This window comes from Pteronotus mesoamericanus, unplaced genomic scaffold, assembly GCF_021234165.1.
Source record: "Pteronotus mesoamericanus isolate MK-2021 breed Mesoamerican mustached bat unplaced genomic scaffold, CSHL_Meso_final contig_22, whole genome shotgun sequence".
Classification (NCBI taxonomy): Eukaryota; Metazoa; Chordata; class Mammalia; order Chiroptera; family Mormoopidae; genus Pteronotus; species Pteronotus mesoamericanus.
In genome coordinates, this window is record NW_026555090.1 from 8,292,703 (window position 1) to 8,320,071 (window position 27,369).

A 27,369-nucleotide genomic window follows, 5' to 3' on the forward strand; every position below is an offset into this window, starting at 1 on the left:
CATACTACTCAAATATATCATATTTTTTCTAGGTGTGCTGACATGAAAAAATGTTGATAAGTACTCCCTAAATACACCTTTTACTATTAGGAATTATTAAGCCTTTCTTGTTGCAGGCAAGTCAAACAAATAGGTGAACAGGAAACTGTGCTATGTAAAGAACCAGCTGGGCAAAAGCAAAACTGAGAAAGTAAGAACAGTCCCCCAAACTACAATATGAGAACACTATAAAGAGAGGACCTTCTTTCTTTTTACACTGTTAAAGGCACATAGCTTAGTTTTGCAGGGCAGGAAAGGACAAACCAACAGGTAAGAATTAACCCTCACAAAATGAAAATAAATATTTGTATTTTATTTTTATCATTTCCTATGTGAAATAAGAAAAGTAGTGCAAGGCAAGCATGAGTGGCATGCCCAGCAGGGCCAGGAAGAATTTACAAGGGAAGCCAGGTATTCTGACCGCCCAGTCACTCTCTTTATCTATCAGCAAGAACCTTCCATTCAGATCATCTTCTCAAATTATCCATAGGAGAGTTATCCACATACTCAATAAGAAAAGTATTTCTAATTATATCCAACCATTCTTAATATGAATAGAATTATGCAGGGACGTGAGACTGCCAAGACTTTTTTGCCAAACAATTTCTTTTGACTTAAGAAAGAAGAGGCAGCTGCATTGTTTCCATAGCTATCCATATAAAAGAGCTCTTGGAATGACACTGACTCGTTCTGCTTTAAAAAGCTCCAAGGTAAGTGGGAACAGGACAGGACTTTCAAGAAGGACACTGGCCACACTGCCCAGTGTCGGCTGCAGCTGCCATCTCTGGTACTGCTCCTTCTGATACAGCACGTTTTCCACCCATGGCTTTTGTTGCCTTCTGTTTGCAATAGCAAATAATGCCACAAATGGGATTTTGTTTTGTTTTGGTTTTGGTTAACTAATCAACTGCTTTTCCCTTTTCTTTTACAGAACTGTTTCACTTCTAGGCTATATCTTCTCACTTGCTAACGAGGTAAGATTTAGACTAACCAGTCCCTGGAGGAGAATGCAAGACTGTGGGATGGATTTATGTCACTTAGCAACCTTCAAAAAAGTGCTTGTCGCAGTAAATACCTTAATAGCTGTAGTTCAGGGAAGGTGCTGGAAAGGGAGAGAGGAAGAACAATGCCAGATCTTTATTGATGGGGTGACATTTTAGCAAAAGGATAGTCATTAAGAGAATATAGTTTTGTTTCTGTAGGAAAAAAACGTGTGCACTAAGATTCCCTTGTTAAAAGTCTCAAATTGGACAAAAATGTATCCTGCTATGAGATTTCATTTAGTAAACATGATGTCTAATAAATAAAAAGGAAGTACCTAGGAAAGTGGGTCCTTTAAACTTCTTTAAAATCTTTTTAAAACATTACCTTACCCCAATGATTTTCAACTGGTGTGCCACAAGAACTTTTAAAACATACAATACCTGACTATTTAGTAAAAGGCACTGGCCTCTTTTCCCTGAGATTGTTAAAAAAACAAAAACAAAAACAAAAACAATAGCCAACACAACAACAGCTGTCTGGTATGAATGAATCAAAATTATATCTTTTTTTGTCAGACTGACAAAAAAATATATATTTTCTGGTGTGCTGCAGAATTTTAGTGATTAGTTTATGTGGGCCATGAGATGCAAGAGGTTGAAAATAGCTGCCTTGCCCAGTGCTGAGTGTTTTATGAAACAAAAACACTGTGAAATGTTTGTTACATCTGTAGTAAAGGTATCAATCTGCCCTGCTACTGCAGGCTGCATTTCTAAAGGGAGATTGGTGGATAGCTGATTACAATGAGTTTCAAGTAATTGGATCATGTAGTGACTACAGGAACATCCTTTACCCAATCTTTTATTTTACTGATACCACTGGCCGCCTGCAGGTAACACAGAATGGTGCAGCCTGAGCCTACATTCTTCAGGAGGAAATTTGGGAAAGCAAAGAGAACCCTTCAATATAGAAGGATGAGGATAACATTTGCTGTGGCTTTATCTTTAATTAGTTTAACTGGCTTAAACTGATTAATTGCATTTAATATGCAAAGAATTATGTTAGAGAAATTCTACTAAGCACCCAAGTGAAAAAAATGGTAAATGAGATTACAATCCCTCAAAATCCACTGAATGTGAGCAGTTCTGGATGAACATCTAAAGGAAGAAAGAAAGTCCTCTTACATCACCTGGCAAGAAATGAAATGCTGTTACATTATAATAAATTATATTTTATATCTAAATAGTAGTCTGAACTATTTCAAGTTGCTTTCCCCATCATCATTTTAACTTTTTTAAAAAAGGGTCTACACTATATCTCACAGGCTGTGAATTAAGAAAGGTAGATATTGTAATCCCTATTCTAAGGATGGAGACATTGAGGCTCAGAAAAATCAAGTGCCTAACCCAAGGTCACAAGTTCCTTAGCAACATGTGGATGCTACAACACAGGTCTCTGGTTTGAATGTCAGTCTTGATAGATAAAAGGAGATAATGGGTGTACAGCCCCCAGCTCAGTTTTGGGTACACAGGGACCCCTGATGCACTGGAGTCTTTGTGATTGTTTGTTTCAGTCACTATACTATGGCACAGTGTAACAGTAGACCTGCCTGGTGGAATTTCTAATGGGGCCCTTGAAATATCATCAATATAGACATTTACTGATATACACAACAGTCCAGGATCTCTAGCGTGAAATGTTTCATCTTCTCCATTAGGACCTCTGTGCTCGGCAGCCATGAGTTCCTCCGACCAGGAAATGGCTGTTTTTGGGGAGGCTGCTCCTTACCTCCGAAAGTCTGAAAAGGAGCGCATTGAGGCCCAGAATAGGCCCTTTGATGCCAAGACCTCTGTCTTTGTGGTGGAGCCCAAGGAATCCTTTGTCAAAGGGACTATCCAGAGCAGAGAAGGAGGGAAAGTGACCGTAAAGACTGAAGCAGGAGCGGTGAGTGAAGTCCCAGGAGCCGACACTGCATTGATTCTTTTGTTTGGTCACTCAATTGATATGAACAATTATCTTTTCTGTTTACCAGACTCTGACAGTGAAAGAAGATCAGATCTTTCCCATGAACCCTCCGAAATATGACAAGATCGAGGACATGGCCATGATGACTCACCTACACGAGCCCGCTGTGCTGTACAACCTCAAAGAGCGTTATGCAGCCTGGATGATCTACGTGAGTGCCCCTCACAGAGTGACCATGACCTGGACCTTGCCAGCCCATTGCCTCCACTGTAGTATCATTGGGTCACAGATAGTGACTCATTTTGCTTTCACTAGTAGGGTTAAAAGTTTGACTATTGCTATCGTAAGGTACCACACAGCAACTGGCACTTTATCCTGTCTTCTCATCCGAAGTTAAGCAAGGCCATTTTCCACATACTGAGTTTACCACAGAATCTTGGAGCACTTACTACTTATGTGTAGGCTACATGCCTACATTTCAACCTCACTTCTTCATTCCAGCAGCAGAATCATCCAGAGAGAAAAGATAAACTTATGTGACAGCTCCTAAATGTGATGTTTTTAAAGACTAAATTTCGCTCATTTTCACTCCTCCAAAATAACAGCAATTTGCATCTGTGCATTCTCGTCCCTTCAGTGTGGAATGTCTTGATGAAAGCATTCAACTTTCCCAGGCAGAGCTGCATTTTCTGTCCTATTGTTTCTGGCCCTGCAATAACACTGATCACGTTTTTTGACCATGATTCATTTATATGTCCATCTCCTTGGTGCACTGTGAGTTTCTCAAGGAACATTGTCTCATTTACGTTTCATTCCTAGTGCCTCCCAGAGGCCTGGCACATAATACATGCTAAGTGCATATCTTTAATTGAAGTTATTAGGTTACACTGATATTTTGTACAGTTTAGCCAGAGCTGATATTCAGCTGGACCGCACCTATACAAACCCTAGTGTCTAGAGTCAGCATCCATTCTTACTGGTTTGTGCCTGTCCTAGATCCATTGTCATTAATTTGAAAATCATCCTATTGTAACCATAGTGTATTTACAACATTTTGTGTTCTGTTTCTTTATAATGTAATAGTATTTTGCGAAGTATTTACCTTTATAAATGCTTGTGTCATATTTCCTAAAAAGATTTATCATAGTTCACCTAACCATACCCATATCGTTCAGCACTTAGGTTGTATCCAAATTTATGCTTTTATTAATTTGGACTATCTTAGTGTTATATAATAAATATGCTTATTTCTTAAAATACAGAAAAATATCTCATATTACACATAAAAATCTTTTTGGAGCTTCTGTTATATGAAGATCCCTGACAAATCGAAATGGGAATAAACTTAAATTGTGGCCCCTTCTCTCAAAAATTTTGCTATCTCATTGTTGTACCTTCCAACTAATTTTTACACTGAAGCCTTGAAGAAGTAAGGCATCAGCACCTTACTTACTTAATGTGCTCCTTTAGGTTATAATTCATTTAATAAGTGAATTGTACAAATAATAGAAATGGACTTTGAGTAGTTATTCTTTCATATTCCCTTGCACAGACCTATTCAGGCCTCTTCTGTGTCACTGTCAACCCCTACAAGTGGCTGCCGGTGTACAACCCCGAGGTGGTAACTGCCTACCGAGGCAAAAAGCGCCAGGAGGCCCCGCCCCACATCTTCTCCATCTCTGACAACGCCTATCAGTTCATGCTGACTGGTAAGCTGAATGCTCTGTATGTGCATCTTCTTAGAGAAGAACCGTATGGAAAATAGAGTTGAACCATCTCCACACTCTCTTTGAGATGGTCCCCTTTGGCTGAGGCTGATGGATCTGTGAGGGAGATAGTCCAGGAAAGAGAGAGTGTAAAGATGACTAGCAATCCCCACTATTACAAAATTGGTAATGATCTCTTAAACTTTTCATAATCAACAGAAGTTGGTCATAGCTACAAAATTTACTTTTGAATAACTCAGAAACTAAATCAGCTTGAAGAAAAATATAAACATTCCTATATATATATGTATGTCTCACATACACACACACACACACAATCACACATAGAAAGTGTGTTTCTATTACCAAGAGCCAAAAAAAAAAAAAAAAAAAAAAACCAGAAAAGTAAATTTAAATTTGCCTCTGTGGTCTTATCCTCATAACCAAAATTATGACTAGTAATAGTTTCTTTACATTGAGCATGGCAAAATGTTATTACCATTTTCTCAGAACCAATCTGAACACATTCCAGATTTTAAGGTGTTTCTAGTATAAGAACAGTGAAGCCATGAATCTTCTTCCTAGAATATTATCTTAGTTAGACCAATCTGAGGTACTATTGCACCTTGGAGAAAGAGCCTAGAGAATTCCTCTTCAAGTAGAATAAAACAACAAAATAAACTTTTACTGTTTCCTAAAAAAATGACTAAAGCCATGATTACTTCCAAAGTTACCACCTTTAGTATATCTACTCCTTTTCAAATGCTGAAATTATCTCCAGTACATATTTTCATTATTCCTTGTACCTATAAATGCCATTAACTTATCAAAATCCAGCTGAAGACTCAAGCCCATTTTTGATATTTATTTAGTGATAGATATAAATAGAAAAATCAGGTGCTTCTTTTCAGTGTTCTGCTTAAATGATTGCATGTATGCTAAATTAGGTGGGGAATGAGGGGAACCATAGGGAGCAGGAGAATATAGAAAAAGGTAATAGGCTTAAGGCCCTTCAGGTCCTAGGGGCTACTAAAAGATACTACGTCTGAAAAATACTAAGTTCATTCCATTTTATTTGAATTACCAGTTATAAATATATAAGAAAACAGTATTAAATGTCTACAATCTCTTTTTCATAGACCGAGAGAATCAGTCAATCCTGATCACGTAAGTAGTTTTATGCTTTCTTTTCATGGCTGTGATAGCTGCCAGCTTTGGAACTTCATAGACTGAGTTTCTATTTGACAGCGGAGAATCTGGTGCAGGGAAGACTGTGAATACCAAGCGTGTCATCCAGTACTTTGCAACAATTGCAGTTACTGGGGACAAAAAGAAGGAGGAAGCTACTTCTGGTAAAATGCAGGTGAGTCTGAGGAGCCAGAGTCAGAATCAAGGCTGCCGGGGCTCTCGGGAAGTCTGGAGCCTCAGATGTGAGCACTGCTCCCGTCTTTGCAGGGGACTCTGGAAGATCAAATCATCAGTGCCAACCCCCTACTGGAGGCCTTTGGCAATGCCAAGACCGTGAGGAATGACAACTCTTCTCGCTTTGTAAGTGTCTTGGTCACAGAAGGGTTTTCTCAGCCCTTAAATGCCAGAGAAAGCATGTCTGAACGATTATTATTGCAATCTTGTCTCTCCTGTGTGCTCCACGCTTTGTACATAACAACATCTTTTTCACTTGCAAGGGTAAATTCATCAGGATCCACTTTGGGACCACGGGGAAGCTGGCTTCTGCTGATATTGAAACATGTGAGTAACAGGACCGCCTAGATGGAATCCAAGGATGACAAATGATGGTTTGGAGGAACATCTTTGCAGCTCCTGCTGAGCCTGGAGCCTGTGAAACACCAGTCTGCTGCCAAACGTGCCCACGGTTAATGCCAATCTTACCCAGAGTCCACAGTGTGCTTTATCCATGTCAGTCATGAGCTAATGAATCTGTGGGAACTGCCAGGAGCTGTTGGCTTGTCTGAATTATTCCAGCCTCAGAATTAGTTTCAAATCTTCCTAAGAAAAAAACTAACACTAGTGTTAAATGAGTTGCCTCTGGGTTGAGTGTGATTACTTCCTAGTCAGAGCCTTGACAAATTTTGCTTTTTGTATTCCCTCTATTATAAAATCAGAAGAGACTGGGGGAGGGAGAGGTTATCAAGAACCAATTACATTTCATATATCAAGGGTCTTCTGTATGAGAAATGAATATGCTTTGGGCCAGCATGCTTTAGTTTCTTTCTAGAGATGGGAAGAGCAACTGCCATGGTGGAGATGTAGTATGTGGTACCCCATGGGAACATTCAGCTGAAATCTCAGGGGGCCAATGAAATGTAGCTAATGACTCCAAGTGACAAAGCCACTCCAGAAACTTTACAATTTCCCCATAATCCAATGTCTACTTTGCATTGCAGACCTTCTGGAGAAGTCTAGAGTTACTTTCCAGCTGAAGGCAGAAAGAAGTTACCATATTTTTTATCAGATCATGTCTAACAAGAAGCCAGATCTAATTGGTAAGAAAGAACATACATTTGTAAGCTAGGGTTTAATCATTTCATTAATATCTTCCAATGTAAAATGTATCTCCTGAATTCTGTGTGCCCAGAAATGCTCCTGATCACCACCAACCCATATGACTATGCCTTCGTCAGCCAAGGGGAGATCACAGTCCCCAGCATTGATGACCAGGAAGAGCTGATGGCCACAGATGTAAGTCACACACACACACACACACATTTTAAAAATCCATTATGTATGGGAATGACAATAGTGACCTGCTGTAGGTGTGTGGTTAGGAGATAGTATAAATTCTCCTAAATAAATTAGTGTCTTCTGCCCTCACTTTTCTATCCTCCTTTGTCCTGGCAGAGTGCCATTGACATCCTGGGCTTCACTTCTGATGAGAGAGTATCCATCTATAAGCTCACAGGGGCAGTAATGCATTATGGGAACATGAAATTCAAGCAAAAGCAGCGTGAGGAGCAAGCTGAGCCAGACGGCACTGAAGGTACCAAATGGAGCTCCATCTGTGTTTAATGGGAGAATCTAGGCAACAGAAACCCATGCCAAACCCATGTCTCCTTTAGAGCAGAGCTTTTGATGAACGTGCACAAGTTCCTCCCCACAGAGATCTTCTATAAAGTGATTCACCAATTACTCTCCCCTTGTGAAATGTGGGCGTATAGTAGGTCATGCTGGGTACCTGAATTGTGTCTCTACAGTTGCTGACAAGGCAGCCTATCTCCAGGGTCTGAACTCTGCTGACCTGCTCAAAGCCCTCTGTTACCCCAGGGTCAAGGTCGGTAACGAGTACGTCACCAAAGGCCAAACGGTAGAGCAGGTATGTACATAATTCATATTCAGTGCCATGGATGCAAGAATTTTACCATCCTCTAATAATCTCAAGAGATATAATTTTGTCTTTCAAGGTGATCAATGCAGTGGGTGCTCTGGCCAAAGCCGTCTACGAGAAGATGTTCCTGTGGATGGTCACCCGCATCAACCAGCAGCTGGACACCAAGCAGCCTAGGCAGTACTTCATTGGGGTCTTGGACATCGCTGGCTTTGAGATCTTCGATGTGAGTATGGAGGTGGTTGGTTATAGGATTTTATCTTAATGTAATGGAAATATTGATGAGAAGGAATTGTGACTATTATGACCTTTTCTTAATATTGTCAAAAATTATGCTAAGACTTAAAAGGGTGTGATTGTTTCATATATTGTACTGTCAATTTTACTTCTATAAGAAATAATGCATTGATGGAGGCTCTTTAACTTTCTACATGACCAGAAGGGAGTTAGAAATCAGCTTGGTGTAGTGGGGAGGAAGTTCTAAAAATTCCACAATGCAAAATGAAGTTCACATAAAGAAATCAAAGTAAAACTGTGTAGCTCTGAATATATGGTGGAAAAATCATTCAGAAATATGTAGGTTGATAGTAAGAGCTAAGAAAAATGTTAGTAACTTATAATCAGCATTAATAAACTCAGGTCAAATCACTCCAATTCTCATTAAGGTAACATCATGGGATAAAAATACAAATTTGAATATGAAATACATTTTTCCTTCTTATAGTTTTGAAGAAGTTTATCCTTTTCTTTCAATTTCTAAAAGTAAAACTTGGAATTGCAGAAAATATGGAAAATATAGGGGAAAATTTTCACATTAATTCTGCTATTTATATCTAGCTAATCTAGGTAATGTTGACATACTGGCATTTAAAATATACAAGTGTGTATTAACATGCTGTGCATAATATTTGGTATCTCAATTATTTTTTCATTTCAAATTAAAGAAGAATACGGGTGGCAATGATTGCTCACATGTCATGCTGACCACTATGTTTTCCAAACACAGAGGTTCCTCCCTGCTAGCTTCTAATGGGCCACAAATTAGCTTTTAAATGAGTCAACAGAAAATGCGAAAGTTACTGGAAATAAACATGATACGATTAAGTAGGAATGCAGAAAAATACCTAGGTAAACTTAAGTGCAGAAAAAGTGTATGAACAATGATTTAGGATTGTACATAAATAGCAGCGGAGAAAACATCAGATTTCACAAGCCCCTAATGATTTGGATATCTAAAGACTATCTGACATATTTTTCAGTTAAAAAGTCCTACATTTAAGAATGCTCAATTTGCTACAGAGAAAAGTAAACGCATCTATTTATTTAGTTCAACAGCCTGGAGCAGCTGTGCATCAACTTCACCAACGAGAAACTGCAACAGTTTTTCAACCACCACATGTTCGTGCTGGAGCAGGAGGAGTACAAGAAGGAAGGCATCGAGTGGGAGTTCATTGACTTCGGAATGGACCTGGCCGCCTGCATTGAGCTCATCGAGAAGGTTTGTTTTACACTTCAGAAACCATGTTTTGTGGCAACTAAATTATTCTTTGCATCTTATTTTAATTCTATGCACAGAGAAAACTCTTTAAACAAAATTATAACTGTATGTGGTCTGCTTCTAGCCTATGGGCATCTTCTCCATCCTGGAAGAGGAGTGCATGTTCCCCAAGGCCACAGACACCTCCTTCAAGAACAAGCTGTATGAACAGCATCTTGGAAAGTCTGCCAACTTCCAGAAGCCCAAGGTTGTCAAAGGCAAGGCTGAGGCCCACTTCTCACTGGTGCACTATGCGGGCACCGTAGACTACAATATTGCCGGCTGGCTTGACAAGAACAAGGACCCGCTGAACGAGACTGTGGTCGGGCTGTACCAGAAGTCTTCACTGAAAACTTTAGCTTACCTCTTCTCTGGGGCTCAAAGCGCTGAAGCAGGTATGCTAAAAAAAATCCAACACTTTTTCTGAATATTGCAAAATGTGGTGCTAGATTCAGGTTGGTGACCTCATAGCCCTGGCAGGAGGATTGCCAGGCCAAACGCAGTGTGTCCCCAGGTTTTAAGTAAGTAAGCTGCACTGTAATCACTATATACCTATGGCTCACTCCTGCACTGACAGAGACCCTACTGCAAATGGTCAGCTAGAACCTGTCAGGAGCTCAGCCAAAGAAATGCCTTGGCTTCTCATTCTCTCCTGCTTCTCCCTCCACATCTGCTGGCTATTTGATATCTGGGATATTTAAGGCAATATAATAACAAACTTCATCTCAACTCTAGTTTTATTGATCATTTCTGAAATTACAGTGCCCCAAATGCCCTAATATTGAGGAGTCCATCTCTACACAGTGAGATGAAGGCCTTTCACTTCATTTCCTAGTGGAGTAAAAAAAAAAATCACAGAAAAGTGGATGCAAACTTAGTTGGCACGTAAGATTCACTCAGGATCAAACAGAGAGGTCAGTGGTGTCAAAAAATGCTCACTTCAGCATAGAAACCAGCAAACAGGCAATTAATAGTCCTGTTGATTCAAAACTGTGTTTGAATGAACATCTTTTCTTATTTTTTCTCCAGAGGCAAGTGGTGGTGGCAAGAAAGGTGGTAAGAAGAAGGGCTCTTCCTTCCAGACAGTGTCTGCCCTTTTCAGAGTAAGGACAAAACTGTTCTTGACATTCTCCAGTTACTTTAGGAATTTGTTTTTAAAATCATAGAGTCTTCTTTTCACTCTCATTTATATAAGGGCTGTCATTAACTAGTTTCATCTGTTGATCTAGCTTTGGAAAGAAGAGCTTTAAGTTACTTAGAAATTGTTAGCTCACCTTTCACGTTAAGCCAAATAATAAACAATGTTTTATAGGAAATTTTATAAAACTTAATACTCTGCCATTCATAATTTAGTTGAGTCATAAAAATAAGCAATGACCTGTACTCAGGGAGACAAAATAATTGGTGAAACTAATGAAAATCTAACAGCTAGTCTGTAAGGAACCTAGTGTGGTATCCTTGTTCTTAACCCAGGCAGTTCTCAATTATAACTGGTAGAATTATTTCCTTTATAGACAATATTTATGCCATAAATGTTGATATAGTAGGAAAGGGGACCATATTTATGAGAAAAAAGTCCAAATGTGGTGCAGTCTTGTATTTTCTTATTTGGAAAACTATGGAGTTTAGCAGAAGAAAGTATGATCATCTAGTATGGGAAGTCAATGGCCTTTTGAATGTAAACAGGTGGCCAGGGGTAGAAAGATAGTACATGTACACAATAGAAAGAATCATGTGTCAGACTGCTCTGTATGTGTAACTCCTGCCCACTCAAGTGGAGAAAGAAGTACAGAGGCAGAAACTGCATCTCAGGAGGAACAGCATGATGTTACCTTAAGTGAAAATGCACCATACTAGTCATTCAACTCGATCTTACACACTGATTTTATAGACATCATCAAAATGCTAATAACCATGTCTAAAGTCTGAAATAACAAGATTTTTCCTGATTTTACAGGAGAATTTGAATAAGCTGATGACCAACCTCAGAAGTACCCATCCACACTTTGTGCGGTGTATCATCCCCAATGAGACAAAAACTCCTGGTAAGAAGTTCTAGAGAGAAAGCACCATGTATGACAGCTATATCTCCTTTTTAACAAACTCTGCAATGAAATAAATGTGTATTTTTTTAGGGGCCATGGAGCATGAACTTGTCCTGCACCAGCTGAGGTGTAACGGTGTGCTGGAAGGCATCCGCATCTGTAGGAAAGGATTCCCAAGCCGAATCCTTTATGCAGACTTCAAACAGAGGTCAGGCTCTCCTAATTACAGTGTACCTTAAAGTTTAGTATAAATATATTTAATGCAAGAAAAACAATTTGGGGAAAATATACTTTTATTTGTTAGTATTCCACAAAAGGCAAAAAATTATAAGTCTCAAAACACCTTTAAAATATAGATATAGCACATATTGAGAACTCTGCAGCTTCCTTGAATTAATGAAGCTCCTGGGCTAGCTCATAGATGTATACAGTAACTTTAATAATTATGAATACTACCATTTTTGAGTGCTTAATATATTTGGATTATCTCATTTAATCATTACAAAAACTCAATAGAGGCTAGTACTACCGATACCTCTTTTTATAGACAAATAAATTGAGGCTAAACGAAATTAAATTATTTACTAGAAGTCACAAGGGTATTCAGTGACTGAGTTGGGAACTCTCATGCATGCATAGTTATCAAACCATTTTTTGGCATTTTATCTTTTTCTCTCACACACTAGTTTCCCAGAACCATGCCACAGTAACTGCTCCTCAGCTCTTCTTTCTCCTCCCTAGATAAGTCATCTTGAGAATCAAATAGGAGGCAAAGTGGTAAGGGGCTGGGCAACTGCCAGAGGCACTTGGTCTCTCCTGTCTGGATCTGGGGGAATTGACAGAGAACTCCAGTGTCCAATACCTAAAGCACTCTTACGTTTGCCCTTAGCTGGCTAGAACAGTTCCTCATACCTAAAGAGTACTTTCTACCAGATTCCTTATTAAAACTTGCTTTCTTGGACTCAGGATCTTAAAAAGCAAAAGCATCTAACAAGGATAGAATGCTATATTTTATTGGTCATATCTATCTAAATGTGAAAAGATTATAGAACCCTTGCCTGAGAACAAGGCCTGATGAAGCAGAAAGTTACAGCTATGCAGGAAGGTAAAATGGAATAAAAATCATCAATGAACTATCCATATATACCATGTCCTTCTTGTGAAAAAATAAAATATTTTTTAAAAACTGATTTTTAGTAGATTATTTAACGTTAGCTACTATTAGTGTTATCAGTAAACCAAGTTTTAAAAAACTCTATTTACTTTAACAGATATAAGGTATTAAATGCAAGTGCTATCCCTGAAGGACAATTCATTGATAGCAAGAAGGCTTCTGAGAAGCTCCTTGGGTCCATTGATATCGACCACACCCAGTATAAATTTGGTCACACCAAGGTAATGGTCTCTAAAGTCTACCTGATGTTATCCCTGCGCCTTTGAAGTGGATGTAAAGTTTCTGATCTACAACTGCCTGCACACAGGTCTTTTTCAAGGCTGGTCTTCTGGGGCTCCTAGAGGAGATGCGAGATGACAAGCTGGCCCAGCTGATTACCCGAACCCAGGCCAGGTGTAGAGGGTTTTTGGCAAGAGTGGAGTACCAGAAGATGGTGGAGAGAAGGTATATGAATATATTGTTTATTCATGTCTTCCTTCTTCAGAAACACATTTGAGATGGCTTACAGTTAAGACTCAGATAGGTAAGGCCACCAAAGGAGTAAAGAATGAATATGAATCCTGCATTGAAGTGGGGACATACCTGTACCACAAAACTTTAGGTAGAGATCATCACCATGGAATACATCTGGAGTGTCTGGGTAAAAAAGATATATGGAGAGAGAAAGAGAGAAGCAGAGAGTGTATGTAGTTCTCATCTAACAAGAAAAAAAATCTACCAGTGAGTAAGCAGAGATAAAGTTTGCCCTAGCACTTGATTCTAATATGAATTTATTGGGTGGATCATTAAATAAAACACGCTGAACTGCATGGCTGACAGTATTTTCAATAGTGATCTTATACAAGACACAGAAAGAACGTCTTCAACTCCATCATTTCCATTATCAAACTATCATGATTTAAAATATTAAGGGCATTTATCTGTGAAAGATTTCTCTCAGTAAGTGAATGCAATGTTTCTAAGGTACATAGTTTTCTAGTGAACTAATATAATGCAGGGACAGAGTTCTGAGACTAAAGAGTGAGGTGTCTCAAACTGCAGGACCCATAGTGAGAATGAGACCCATAGTGAGAAGTTAATTTCCTATCTGTCACCTATATATTCATCTGTATATATGTACATATGCATAACTATATAAATAATTTATATAAAACAAATTTTATTTATGTCATCTGTAGTTGAGCTCACGTTTTGTATTGTATTCTATTTAATTAAAGATCGTAAGTGTGGTCATGACCCACTGGACATATATTTGGACAGTTAATTGCCAAAATATGAGGATAATTACTTTTAAAAATAATTTAGATTAAAACAAATGTGATGATATTATAGAGTAGAATGCAATATTCACACAATATTAAAATATAACGCCCAAGATTTTCAAAGAAATTCTAGGTTTTTAATGAGTCCCTTTATCCCATATCCCACATCCCTCAGGGGCTAGTTTCCCCTCACGGCTCTTTAATGTTGTTCTCATAGAAAACTCTGAGAAGCGCCGACAGAGAACAGCACTTCTCAAAGGCTGGTCCTTGGATTTGCATCATCAGCATCCCTTGCAAACAATGTATTTTAGGCCCCACTTTAGATCTTCTGAATTTGAATTTCTGAAGATAAGGCCTAGGAACCAATATTTTAACAAGCCCTTCAAATGATTCTTATGTACAGCAAAGTTTCAAAAGCACTGAATTAGAGAAATGAGTGATAGATGAGGCCTTGGCCATCACAACAAAATCAAATTCTTTCATCTGTGATTTTTAAAGTACGAGAAACACAGTAGGGGCAGCACCTACAACTCTCACCGCCAAGGTTTCATCTAATGTCATCATCCACACAATATCTAATTTGCATCAATCTACACTGATGTTTCTGTGTCATTCCAGAGAGTCCATCTTCTGCATCCAGTACAACATTCGTGCTTTCATGAATGTCAAGCACTGGCCCTGGATGAAACTGTTCTTCAAGATCAAGCCCCTCCTCAGGAGCGCGGAGACGGAGAAGGAGATGGCCACCATGAAGGAAGAGTTTCAGAAAACCAAAGAAGAACTGGCCAAGTCAGAAGCAAAAAGGAAGGAACTTGAAGAAAAGATGGTGTCACTTTTGAAAGAGAAAAATGACTTGCAGCTCCAAGTTCAGGCTGTACGTAGTGGTATTATGCTGGGTACTGCTAATCAGGATGCAAGTACAGAACTCTGGTCACTAGCAACATTAAGTTGGGTAGTCAGTGTGGGAGACACTCACTGTAGGGAGAAAGTGAAAACATTCTGATTGAACTAATAAAGTCTGTATATTCCTTCATTGCCCAATAAACACCCCAAACCAGCATGAGGGCAATAAGACAGAACTGAGGCAGAATGGTGTCTTCCATTTTACACAATTTCATCATACTACAGGATTTATGACTTATTTTCCCTTTGAAGACAGTCCTTGAAAGTGATTTGAATGTGACACTATCCCAAGTAGAACATTAAGGGGAGGATAGCACAGAGAGACTATTTTTTTCCCTGAAACTTCCTTCAACTTCTAGTTGCCCGTGCATCTTAAATCACAATGTGTACAGGTGAAAAATGGCAGTATTCTACATCAAATTGTATTGAATGATTGCTTGTTATTGATCTCCAAAACTCAGACTTTCTCATTCCAATCCACCTGCACAGTCAGCGCCCCGTCAGGTCATACCCAGGTTGCTGCCGCTGCACTAAGTTGCTCTGCCTCCCCACCTCAACTCACTCCTCCTCCCTCCAGTCTGTTCACCACTCACTCCCAAACCAGTCCTTTTAGAGCTGCTTCCATCAACTCCAATGTGTAATTTTTAAGACTGTCTTTCATTTGGTTTGAAAGACATAATTTACTCATCACAAAATCATATCTTTTTTCCTACTGATTAAGACTGTTCTCTTCTGTCAAGTCTGGGGTGTGTAACAACTTCTTGTAGATTACAAAAGGAAAAAGACGTTTTTTTCCCTTCCTCACACTCTTCAAATCCATCCTGAATTTTTTCCTGTTGTCTATAGAGGATTGCTTAGAATCTGTCCCATGTGACTATATCCACCACATGGTTATATGCAGCACATTGTATTCTTTTATGTATTCAAAGGCTGATATGGAGGCTTACTGATAAATGTCTATATTGATTTCTCTCTCATTTCCTTCATACCCTCAACCTTCTTAATTGGAAACATAGCTGGTTGCCAGGAATATCTTTTACTGCTGTATTTACTACAGTAGGAATTTACTACTGTAAAATTCCTTTTACAGGAATCACTTTATGGCTTAACTTGAATTTAGAGCATGACTAGGATTGTCCTATAGTATCACAAAGAGAAATAGTTCAGTAGCAGCTGCATCCTGAACTTCTCCTGCTGGAATGCCTTCTCTCTTCCTGCCCTCCCTCCATAAATTGATTTCTAAAAACCAAATCCTACTCATCTGTCAAGGCCCAACTCAAATGCCATTTCATTCACAAAACAATCTCTGATACAACTTCTTTGAAGTCTTACATCACTAATTGCTTTCTGAATCAATGATAGATTTGGGGGGCTAGACTTTCCAATCTACTGTAGAACATAGCTGGTCCTTCATATCTATGGGTTCCTTATCTGTGAATTTAACCAATTATAAATTGAAAATGTTATGTTATTGCTGACATGCGCTATACACATAGACCTATCATGGTTGTGTCTATACTGAACATGTACAGACTTTTTGTCATTATTGGCTAAATAGTATAGGTAAATAGTATAACAACTATTTATATAACATTTATATTGTATTAGGCATTATAAATAATCTACAGATGATTTGGGGTCTATGGGAAGATGTTCATAGGTTATATGCAAATTCTATGGCATTTTATATAAGGCACTTGAACATCTGTGTATTTTGGTACCCATGAGAGGATCCTGGAACCAATCCCCCAGGGGTACCAAGGGACAAGAGTATATACTCTTCCAAAGGAATAGGAGAATATCTGATATATTTTGTTTGTCCCATAATGTGGAGTATCCTGCATTACACACAGCAGATGGTTCATAAAAATTTATATTCAAAGAACAAAGAGCAGAAATTTATACTGTTATCATTGGAAATATTTCATTCTTTCTTCCTAATTTTGATTTTGTTTCCAAATCAAGGAAGCTGAAGGCTTGGCTGATGCAGAGGAAAGATGTGACCAGCTGATCAAAACCAAAATCCAGCTCGAGGCCAAAATCAAAGAGGTGACTGAAAGAGCTGAGGATGAGGAAGAGATCAATGCTGAGCTGACGGCCAAGAAGAGGAAACTGGAGGATGAATGTTCAGAACTGAAGAAAGACATTGATGACCTTGAGCTGACACTGGCCAAGGTTGAAAAGGAGAAACATGCCACAGAGAACAAGGTATGAAACATATATAGGAAAAGTTTATGTTTTTATTATTATTATGGAATACAAGCAAAAAACTGAGTCCACCAAAATACAGCATATAATACAAAGTGTTTTTACTTCCTAAGGTGAAAAACCTCACGGAGGAGATGGCAGGCCTGGATGAAACCATAGCCAAGCTGACCAAGGAGAAGAAGGCCCTCCAGGAGGCCCATCAGCAGACGCTGGATGACCTGCAGGCAGAAGAGGACAAAGTCAACACCCTGACCAAAGCCAAAACCAAGCTAGAGCAGCAAGTGGATGATGTAAGCCTAGGATTATTAAGAAAAAAAAATTGTTTTGAAAGAAGGCTAAGCTAACCTTTTGACTCAACATTATTTATGTTTAGCTTGAAGGGTCCTTAGAGCAAGAAAAGAAACTTCGCATGGACCTAGAAAGGGCTAAGAGGAAACTTGAAGGTGACCTCAAGTTGGCCCAAGAGTCCATAATGGACATTGAAAATGAAAAACAACAACTTGATGAAAAATTCAAAAAGTAAGTATAAAGGAATTTATACTTATGAGCTTGCTTCCAGCGGTGGACCTGGATTCAATTGTTATCTTTTACTACTTTTCAAAAAGGAAAGAGTTTGAAATTAGCAATCTGCAAAGCAAGATTGAAGATGAACAAGCCCTTGGGATGCAGCTGCAGAAGAAGATCAAGGAGTTACAGGTAAGTACGTGCTTTCTATCAGTGTAATTTAACATGGCAAAATTACTAACATAAACTAAATTTGTGTTTTTCATCACTCCCAGGCCCGCATCGAGGAGCTGGAGGAGGAAATCGAGGCAGAGCGGGCCTCTCGGGCCAAAGCAGAGAAGCAGCGCTCTGACCTCTCGCGGGAACTGGAGGAGATCAGCGAGCGGCTGGAAGAAGCTGGGGGCGCCACTTCGGCCCAGATTGAGATGAACAAGAAGAGGGAGGCCGAGTTCCAGAAAATGCGCAGGGACCTGGAGGAGGCCACCCTGCAGCACGAAGCCACGGCGGCCGCCCTGAGGAAGAAGCACGCAGACAGTGTAGCTGAACTTGGGGAGCAGATAGACAACCTGCAGCGCGTCAAGCAGAAGCTGGAGAAGGAGAAGAGTGAGATGAAGATGGAGATCGATGACCTCGCTAGTAATGTAGAAACAGTCTCTAAAGCCAAGGTACCACAGGGTCTGGGAAATTGTTTGTTAACAACAATAATCCTTTATGTACACATCATCATTTGCACAGGGCACTTTACACACATTATATCATTTGTTCTATGCAGTAATCCAGGAGGTTAGTAAGAGAGACAGTATTTGTATTATTTCTACCGAACATGTAAAGAATCTTAAATTGAAGAAGTTAAACACACTGCCCTTATCATACCATCAATAAATAAAAGCACCAACTTTGAACATAGGCTGTCTGTGTTCTCTAGGTCTCCAACTGAAGAACACAGGTCTCCAATATTCTCAGTTACCCAGTAAATGAAGTGTCTCTACATAAAGGCAGTGAAATATTTATGAACATGTTTTTAGAAAATATACCATAAAATTCTTATAAAATTTTAAATTTAGAACATAATTTTTATATTGAACAGAGCTTCATGATTAGCTTTTAAAAAATTCCAGTGTATATTTTCACCTTAAGCCAGTAATCATAAAGTATAAAGAAAATTTTTTGTCTGTACTATTTGGTCAGGGTGTTGCACATAAAATAATTTGATTTATTTCATATGTCAACTTAAATATTTTTCTGTTTTAGAAGAAATTGTAGCTAAAGCAAAATTCTGTTAAAATGTCTTCATTTACTCCTTTTGCTTTTCCTCCCACAGGGAAACCTAGAGAAGATGTGCCGCACTCTAGAGGACCAAGTGAGTGAGCTGAAATCGAAGGAAGAAGAGCATCTGCGGCTGATCAATGACCTGACCACCCAGAGGGGACGCTTGCAAACGGAATCTGGTAATTCCCTCCTCTTCTATGGTGCCTAAGAAGGGGGCCAATGTGGTTCAAAACAACTGATTTGGTGTTGTGAAATCCTATAAAAGCCACAGAGAACATGGGGGGTTCATTGAACAGCTCAGACTCTCAACCTACTTACAAGGTCACTTGGGGACAACATTGGAGAGAAAGGACTGCAACAAGCTCTGCTTCAGAAAGGCCTTAACTTTTTGGCCACAGTGAGAGGGTGCTTGGGGTTAGGAATCACTCCAACAAAGGTGCAGGGCTTCTGTTTTAGACCAAGCTTCTTTTTATCTATATCACAGTGAACCAAATTCCTGAGCAGGGCAATGGGTAACCCAGTCTCTAACAAGACTTACAAAACTGAGGCTATGTAGAATTAGGCATTTTAGCTCCCTTCTTGGACAGTTATCACCAGGTTTTACACAGTATCTTATAACCCTGAAAGAATGAGAAAACAAAAAGAATTTAAGCTGTATTTATTTGCTCAGATAATAATTATCACCATAAAAATCAGAAAATGAACATTAAGCATGAAGATGCCAATAAATAATTCAATCATCTGAGTGCTCGATTGGGGAAGAGTTAAAAGTTAAAATTTATTTCTAATAGGGGCTTGCAAAATATTTATTCACTTTAACAAAATAGTGCTATTTCTTTCACCTATCAGGTGAATTTTCACGTCAGCTAGATGAAAAAGAAGCTCTGGTGTCTCAGTTATCAAGGGGCAAACAAGCATTTACTCAACAGATTGAGGAATTAAAGAGGCAACTTGAAGAGGAGATAAAGGTAACTGTTATTACCAGACTCATTTTCCTCCCATGATCGGACCCTAATTAGAGTCTATTACATTAACTTTTCAAAGATTTGAAACTCAATAATTAAAAACATTTAAATATCCAGTAAAATTAAGACAATTTTTTCCCCAGGCCAAGAACGCCCTGGCCCACGCCCTGCAGTCCTCCCGCCACGACTGTGACCTGCTGCGGGAACAGTATGAGGAGGAGCAGGAATCCAAGGCTGAGCTGCAGAGGGCGCTGTCCAAGGCCAACAGCGAGGTTGCCCAGTGGAGGACCAAGTATGAGACGGACGCCATCCAGCGCACAGAGGAGCTGGAGGAGGCTAAGTATGTGCACAGATATGAGAGAATGTGCAGAAAACTTTGCATATTGAATCAGAAAGGTATAATCTTTGAGGATTCCATGAATGAGCCCACAATTAGCTCCTATTTGCCAGGCGCTGTCAGCCATCTGAGAAGACATGAATAAAGCAAACATGATCTCTGCTCTCTTCACCCACAATCTAGTTAAGGACATAAAGAACAACAAATAATTATTCAGCCCATTAGGCCTTATTGCTGTTGGTCAACCACACCAAGCTCATTGCTGCTTCAGCGTTTTGCATTTGCTGGTCCCTCTGTCTGGAATATTTTTCCCCAGGTCTCCCACTAGGATCTTGACTCAGCATGTTACCGCCTCAGAGGGGCCTTCCTGACTATCTAGAATAGTTGCTCACCTCTTAATCTTTAAAAAAGTTTTCTTCATTGCACTTATGTCAGCAATATGTTATTATGCACTTTCTCACTTGCTTATTGTTTGGAAGTTTCATGGGACAAGGACCTTTTCTGTCCAGTTCACTGTTGTGTACTGCATCTGGTTCATAAAGGGAGCTCATCAGTATTTGTCAAATGAGTGAATGGATATTTTTAATATAAATTTTTCAGTACCTTTCAGTGTGGTAATAGTTCATAATCCTTGTTTTGATTCACTTCTCTCTACAAATATGTATAATTTTCAAGGAAGAAGCTGGCCCAGCGGCTGCAGGACGCTGAGGAGCATGTAGAAGCCGTGAATGCCAAGTGTGCATCCCTTGAGAAGACAAAGCAGCGGCTCCAGAATGAAGTGGAGGACCTCATGCTCGATGTGGAGAGAACCAACGCTGCCTGCGCAGCCCTGGACAAAAAACAGAGGAACTTTGATAAGGTAATTTCTGCAACAGACTCTGCTCTCCACCATTTTCCTCCACCCTTTATAGCAGGTAACCACATTCGGTTTTTCAGGTCCTGGCAGAATGGAAACAGAAGTATGAGGAAACCCATGCTGAGCTTGAGGCCTCCCAGAAGGAGGCCCGCTCTCTTGGCACTGAGCTGTTCAAGATGAAGAATGCCTATGAGGAATCCCTGGATCAGCTAGAAACTTTGAAACGGGAAAACAAAAACTTGCAGCGTAAGTCTCTTTCACTTTCAGTAATACTCACGTCTTGAAAGAACCTTTCTCTTATGTCCTCTGTCTGACCAAATATCAACCTGTCTTTTACCCAAAAACAGAGGAGATCTCTGACCTCACTGAGCAGATTGCAGAAGGAGGGAAGCGTATCCATGAACTGGAGAAAATAAAGAAACAAGTGGAACAAGAAAAATGTGAACTTCAGGCTGCTTTAGAGGAAGCAGAGGTACAGATCAAATTGTGCATTATAAACAAACTCAGAAAGAAATTAGACACATTCAGAGTGAATAAAAAGATAAAAAGCACATAATTTGTGAAAGAAAAGGTGTGCAGAAAAACTTCCAAATGGTTTCATTTTCTGTTAATGTCACCTCTTGCTGTCATTAAGGCATCACTTGAACATGAAGAGGGAAAGATCCTGCGCATCCAGCTGGAACTGAACCAAGTCAAGTCTGAAGTTGACAGGAAAATTGCTGAAAAGGATGAGGAAATTGACCAGCTGAAGAGAAACCACGTTAGAGTTGTGGAGTCAATGCAGAGCATGCTGGATGCTGAGATCAGGAGCAGGAATGATGCCATCAGGATCAAGAAGAAGATGGAAGGAGATCTGAATGAAATGGAAATCCAGCTGAACCACGCCAACCGCATGGCGGCCGAGGCCCTGAGGAACTACAGGAACACCCAAGGCATTCTCAAGGTGGGGGATTCAGGAGATGGTCCCAGGGCACTGGGGTGACCGAAGCCCTGAGAACAAGGTGTCTCAATGATCGTTCATGCCACAGGACACGCAGATCCACCTGGATGACGCACTCCGGGGCCAGGAGGACCTGAAGGAGCAGCTGGCCATGGTTGAGCGCAGAGCCAACCTGCTGCAGGCCGAGATCGAGGAGCTGCGGGCCACTCTGGAGCAGACGGAGAGGAGCAGGAAAGTCGCAGAGCAGGAGCTGCTGGATGCCAGTGAGCGTGTCCAGCTCCTGCACACCCAGGTGGGATTCAACACCAAAAACCTCACTTTTAATAAATGTTTATATGTCCCAGAAAATATAAGCTTAAATTTATATTTGACAACCAGGTTTTATACTTCTACCAAAATTTTCACTGTTATTACGGAGAAATCTTTTGCTCTTTTATTTTGCATAGGTTATTGATATTCTTCCTATAATATTCTAAAGCTACACATGTTATTTTTTGTTACTATCTTTATTGACTCTCGTTATCAATATTGACAGTTGTGAAGAAATGAAATGTTTGAATATCTGTTATAATTTTATGCCTGTGAATGGTCTCAGTGGTAAATGACAGTTATAAAATTGTAGAGATACTTGGCCTAATTGTGAACTATATACTTGAAGACACTGAATATTCTGTAAGATTTCTATTTTATATAATTGTACTATATAACAAAGTAACATTGAAGATCATTTGATTTGCAAACTTTTATCTGAAATTTTTCAAAAAATAGCTATTGCTAAATTCTTAAGTAACATGACAAAAGAATTATAACTTATTTTTAACCAGAATACCAGCCTGATCAACACCAAGAAGAAGCTGGAGACAGACATTTCCCAAATCCAGGGAGAGATGGAGGACATTGTCCAGGAAGCCCGCAACGCAGAAGAGAAGGCCAAGAAGGCCATCACTGATGTGAGATGAGCGTTTGTTTTACTGATACGCACATGCTACCTGCCATTACCAGGTTTCCTTATTTTCTTGATTTATTTGCTAATTAGGCGGCCATGATGGCTGAGGAGCTGAAGAAGGAGCAGGACACCAGCGCCCACCTGGAGCGGATGAAGAAGAACCTGGAACAGACGGTGAAGGACCTGCAGCACCGTCTGGATGAGGCTGAGCAGCTGGCCCTGAAGGGCGGGAAGAAGCAGATCCAGAAACTAGAGGCCAGGGTGGGTATCTCATAATCCATTTTCATTTGCTCCCAGTGCCTCATTGGATCAAAGTTCTTAAAAGTTCTATTTATTCACAGGTGCGTGAGCTGGAAGGAGAGGTTGAAAGTGAGCAAAAGCGTAACGCTGAAGCTGTCAAAGGTCTGCGCAAACATGAGAGGAGAGTGAAGGAACTCACTTACCAGGTACAGCACTAATTCTTATCAGCTTAGCTCTCCTTCATATATATATGTGAAATACTCATATGCAATGATACAGTGGTCATGTACTTTAGAGGTAAAGCTCTATGCTTTTTATAATCTTTCAGACGGAAGAAGATCGAAAAAATATTCTCAGGCTTCAGGATTTGGTAGATAAACTTCAGGCAAAGGTGAAATCTTACAAGAGACAAGCTGAGGAGGCTGTAAGTATCCTTAAGATAGAAGGCAAGACACAAGTCCCTGTTTAAAAAAAAGCTAATAAATAATTGGATTATCTACTCCTTAAATAGTTACTTGTTTTATAGAGACTATGCACTTCTTAAAAACTTTTGTGCCTTTTTATACTCATTGTTCATTATTTGTAATATTAATACCATAACTTTAAAAGTAAATTTTCAATCCACAAAGAAACCTCAAAAAATTTCAAAGCAGAAATGATACAGGCCACATTTTCTAGCCAGGGTGTCACAAAATTGCTAAGTGATAAAAATATTTTAAAAATTCCCAAATGCTTAAACATTAAGTAAATAACTTCCTTATATATTTTTGTGTTAAATTGGAAATAAAAAATAAAATTGCTGAATAATTATCAATTATAAATAAAATTTCAAGGAAGATGCTATTTTTACAAACATATAGTCAAAGCTGTCCTTGAAGGAAAATTCATTGCTTCACATGCTTTTGTTATAAGTGAAAAATAAAAATAAGTGAATAAACTGACATTCCAGTAAGTAAATTATAAATAATAATGGAAGTAAGAAGTACTAATAAATATAAAGGTAGAAACTGATTAATTACATTGTCCTATATCCTGATATACTAATATCAGTAATATCTGGTAATATCTAAGGAGTTAATAAAATAATAAAATGAATACACTTAATCTAGCTTAATTGATGAAAAAGAGAAAGAAAATACAATTTCTCAACATTAGAAATGAGAAAGTATACAAGCCATACAAGTAGGTTTACATTTTTAAGATGTAAACTCTATAAACCTGTCAACAAAGTTGAAATCTATAAGTTGGTGATTTTTATAGGAGAACATAAATTGGTAGGTTGGCTGAGTAAGTTATTTCACAATTACTTCTGAATATAAATTCAGGTCCAGATAGTTCTTTCAAAACTTCAAGTACCAGATAATCCTCAAGCTATGTAAGCCGGGGCAGAGCATGGGAAAAAGATGGAAAGATTTCCAAATTATTTTAAGAAGCTCATATAACCTTCATACCAAAACATGTCCAAGAAGGAAAGGAGGAAAAAAAATAAGGGCAGTTTTACTGATGAGTGTATTTATAGCAAAAATAAATTACTAAGCTGCTGAAACCCTTACTTTATTCAGGGGATTGTCCATTAGTGATTAAATGGAGTCAATTCCTAACAATGGAAGGATTACTTAATATTAGGGAATCTATCAATAGGATAATTACATCCAAAGAAGGAGGAAAAAAGTGACAAAATATATTATGAAATTCAACATTTTTTTAATTTAAAGAAACTATTAAGAAATTCTTCATTAATATGATAAAGAATATCTAATTTGAAGTCATCTTATAGCAAACATTAACAAGCATGACTTTAATATTCTTGCCTTCTTCTCTGCTCCTATATGTTTTCTTGCTCTACTTGTAATATGTATCTTTTAATATGTTTTGGTTTAAAAATGTGAATGTGATTTTTTTGAGACACCAAGCCCCAAATAAATCATAAAATTAACTTCAATGATAAGCATAATCAAGGAGAAGATAAGACAATCACATTTCCTGTTGAGTATTTTAACTTCTCTGTAGATGCCAAGTCCTTTCTTCCCTTAGACCTATAGAGTCTAGGAAGATGTACACACAGTACGGGTTCCTTACAATTTCATTCTTATTCTCAGGAGGAGCAATCCAATACAAATCTATCTAAATTCCGCAAGCTCCAGCACGAGCTGGAGGAGGCCGAGGAGCGGGCTGATATCGCTGAGTCCCAGGTCAACAAGCTGCGGGTGAAGAGCCGGGAGGTTCACACAAAAGTCATCAGTGAAGAGTGATCGTGCCCTGATGCTATGGAATGACTAAAGAGAGTCACAAAATGTGAAATCTTTGGTCATGTCTATCTGTAATTATTGTCTGTGCCACCCTATTGCAAAGAAAATAAAAGCATAGGGTACTTTGCAAACAATATCCTTAGACTGGTCTTTTCTCTCACTCCTAAATCAATGCCAAAGCTTGAATCACAGGGCTGTCAAACAATAACATTCAACCTACCACTGATAGTTATGTACTCATTTCTATTTTATGTCTATAGTAATAGTTTAAGACCATAAACTTGTCACTTATTAGGAAGCCAGTTCTGATGAACAGAAGCCTGAAAGTCATTTGTATTCCTTTCCAACCTTCCCCTAATACCAGGGTATAGTAGGATATTAGAAAGCTCCAGCTCCCCATGACATGAACCTAATTTTGCAGGTCTATGTGAAGGATAACACTAGCTATATTCTCACATAGGGGATTCAGTCTGAAATAGATTATTAACTCTTCTTGCTTAATAACTGTTATCAAGAACACAAATCCCAAGTATGATTATTAGCACATGAGGTTTTCATCATTAAGACCAACATACTGTATATTCATAACATGTGCATTAGGTAATGGGTATCATGTGAAAGAGTGAGATGTGGCCTCCCTATGAAAGTTACAAGGTGGCTATAAAGTTGGAATACAAAGAGAATACTATTCTATATATTATAATACCAATAAGCTGTTTATTAACCTGTATTTCCAGACTTAGTGGCCTTCTATATAATCAATAAACTATGAATCTCTAAACAGGTTATCTAAATACATATTCAACACACATAATGAGGAGTATGAGTTTGGTGCAAAAACCAGATATGGTAGCATTCTTAATGACTCAGAGTTTTCCTAGAAGACTGATTCTTCAGGTGGATTCGGTTAAGAGCCGCGGCCAAAATTGTAACCTTTCTGGACAGCATAAAGGAAAAGCTAAAGGGTAACTATCCATCTGAATAAGGAGCAAGGTTATAGTGGCTTAAATGGCACTGTGCGACAATAACTTAAATTGGGTGTGTCGGAGCAGTTTGACAGGTAATTAGGTTTCACAGTGCCACACTGGCCTTAGGAAGGGTGTGGAACTGCCCTTCTCACTGCACTGGCCCATCTTTCATTTTGTTCCCACATGACCTGTAAATGCTTATGTGCCTCATAGTATGGCAATAACGACCAAAAGTGATGTTTTACTTTCTACTTTCTGAAAAAATCTATCCAGGGCAGGGCAAAAGACTCATACAATTCTGATCAAATCCTATTGACAACATTATGAAAATGTTTTCTTTTCCAGAGAATCATTTCCCACATTTTCCAGATGTCCAATAAAGAAAACAGATGTGTAAGAAAATAAAATGATGACCTGTGGTAACAGTGCAGGCTAAGAGTGGGCTAGGGAAGCCCCTCTCAGAAGAATGTCTCCTTTAAGACACTTTCTGATGGCTTTAACCTGCTCCAGGTGACCAGGACCTAGATTACTGTGTGATTTGTGAAGATTTTCTTCTATTCTTTGGATTTATGTAGTGTTATAAGTAAGATGAGGGATATGAATTAGATGGTCTCATATTAATATTATCATGTGACCATTATAACCAGTATCTCCAGGCATCTGATTTCATAAGGCAACTTATTTCCATTAAATCAATTGAAATACGAGTACAATCATACAGGAATGATTGCAAAACGGTATGTTAAGCAAAGTTGATGTCACTTCCAGGCAGACCATGCTGACATAGATTCAAGGCCACAGAGACAATAAAAAAAATTTTTTTAAATTAAAAATTAGAATAGAAAACAATTTTCAGATAGTTTGTAAGCAAAATGTGAAATATATACCATGCGTAGCTACTAGGAAGAAAAGTCATAGTCGCTGCATTTTTA

At 38.8% G+C, this 27,369-nt stretch overlaps 1 protein-coding gene across 2 annotated transcripts; it reads left to right on the plus strand.

The window, feature by feature from the left end:
• The first annotated feature begins 726 nt into the window (after window positions 1-726).
• LOC129068802 (myosin-2) lies at window positions 727-25,603 on the plus strand. 2 transcript variants are annotated; one of them, XM_054571235.1, is made up of 40 exons: window positions 727-749; window positions 971-1,013; window positions 2,738-2,964; window positions 3,053-3,196; window positions 4,538-4,694; window positions 5,831-5,858; window positions 5,940-6,054; window positions 6,147-6,239; window positions 6,377-6,440; window positions 7,097-7,195; window positions 7,288-7,391; window positions 7,551-7,689; window positions 7,904-8,022; window positions 8,111-8,260; window positions 9,362-9,532; window positions 9,657-9,966; window positions 10,601-10,674; window positions 11,529-11,616; window positions 11,707-11,824; window positions 12,888-13,011; window positions 13,098-13,234; window positions 14,671-14,926; window positions 16,921-17,163; window positions 17,277-17,453; window positions 17,537-17,682; window positions 17,769-17,859; window positions 17,943-18,332; window positions 18,989-19,115; window positions 19,786-19,904; window positions 20,045-20,241; window positions 20,914-21,097; window positions 21,175-21,340; window positions 21,442-21,566; window positions 21,729-22,037; window positions 22,123-22,326; window positions 22,859-22,984; window positions 23,071-23,241; window positions 23,322-23,426; window positions 23,549-23,644; window positions 25,320-25,603. In XM_054571235.1, exons 3-40 carry the CDS (start codon window positions 2,758-2,760, stop codon window positions 25,470-25,472), a joined length of 5,826 nt encoding a protein of 1,941 aa, XP_054427210.1. In that variant the 5' UTR covers window positions 727-749; window positions 971-1,013; window positions 2,738-2,757; the 3' UTR covers window positions 25,473-25,603. The 2 variants fall into 2 exon arrangements, with proteins under 2 accessions (XP_054427210.1, XP_054427209.1); XM_054571234.1 differs by lacking the exon at window positions 727-749 and adding an exon at window positions 762-826.
• Window positions 25,604-27,369: the final 1,766 nt, after the last annotated feature.

Bases quoted from the DNA above. Each gene is read 5' to 3' on its own strand.
- LOC129068802 (XM_054571235.1), top strand. From the start codon at position 2,758: ATGAGTTCCTCCGACCAGGAAATGGCTGTTTTTGGGGAGGCTGCTCCT. The intron at 17,683-17,768 runs GTAAGTATAAAG...CTTTTCAAAAAG, and splicing joins CTTGATGAAAAATTCAAAAA to GAAAGAGTTTGAAATTAGCA. The intron at 19,116-19,785 runs GTAATTCCCTCC...TTCACCTATCAG, and splicing joins ACGCTTGCAAACGGAATCTG to GTGAATTTTCACGTCAGCTA.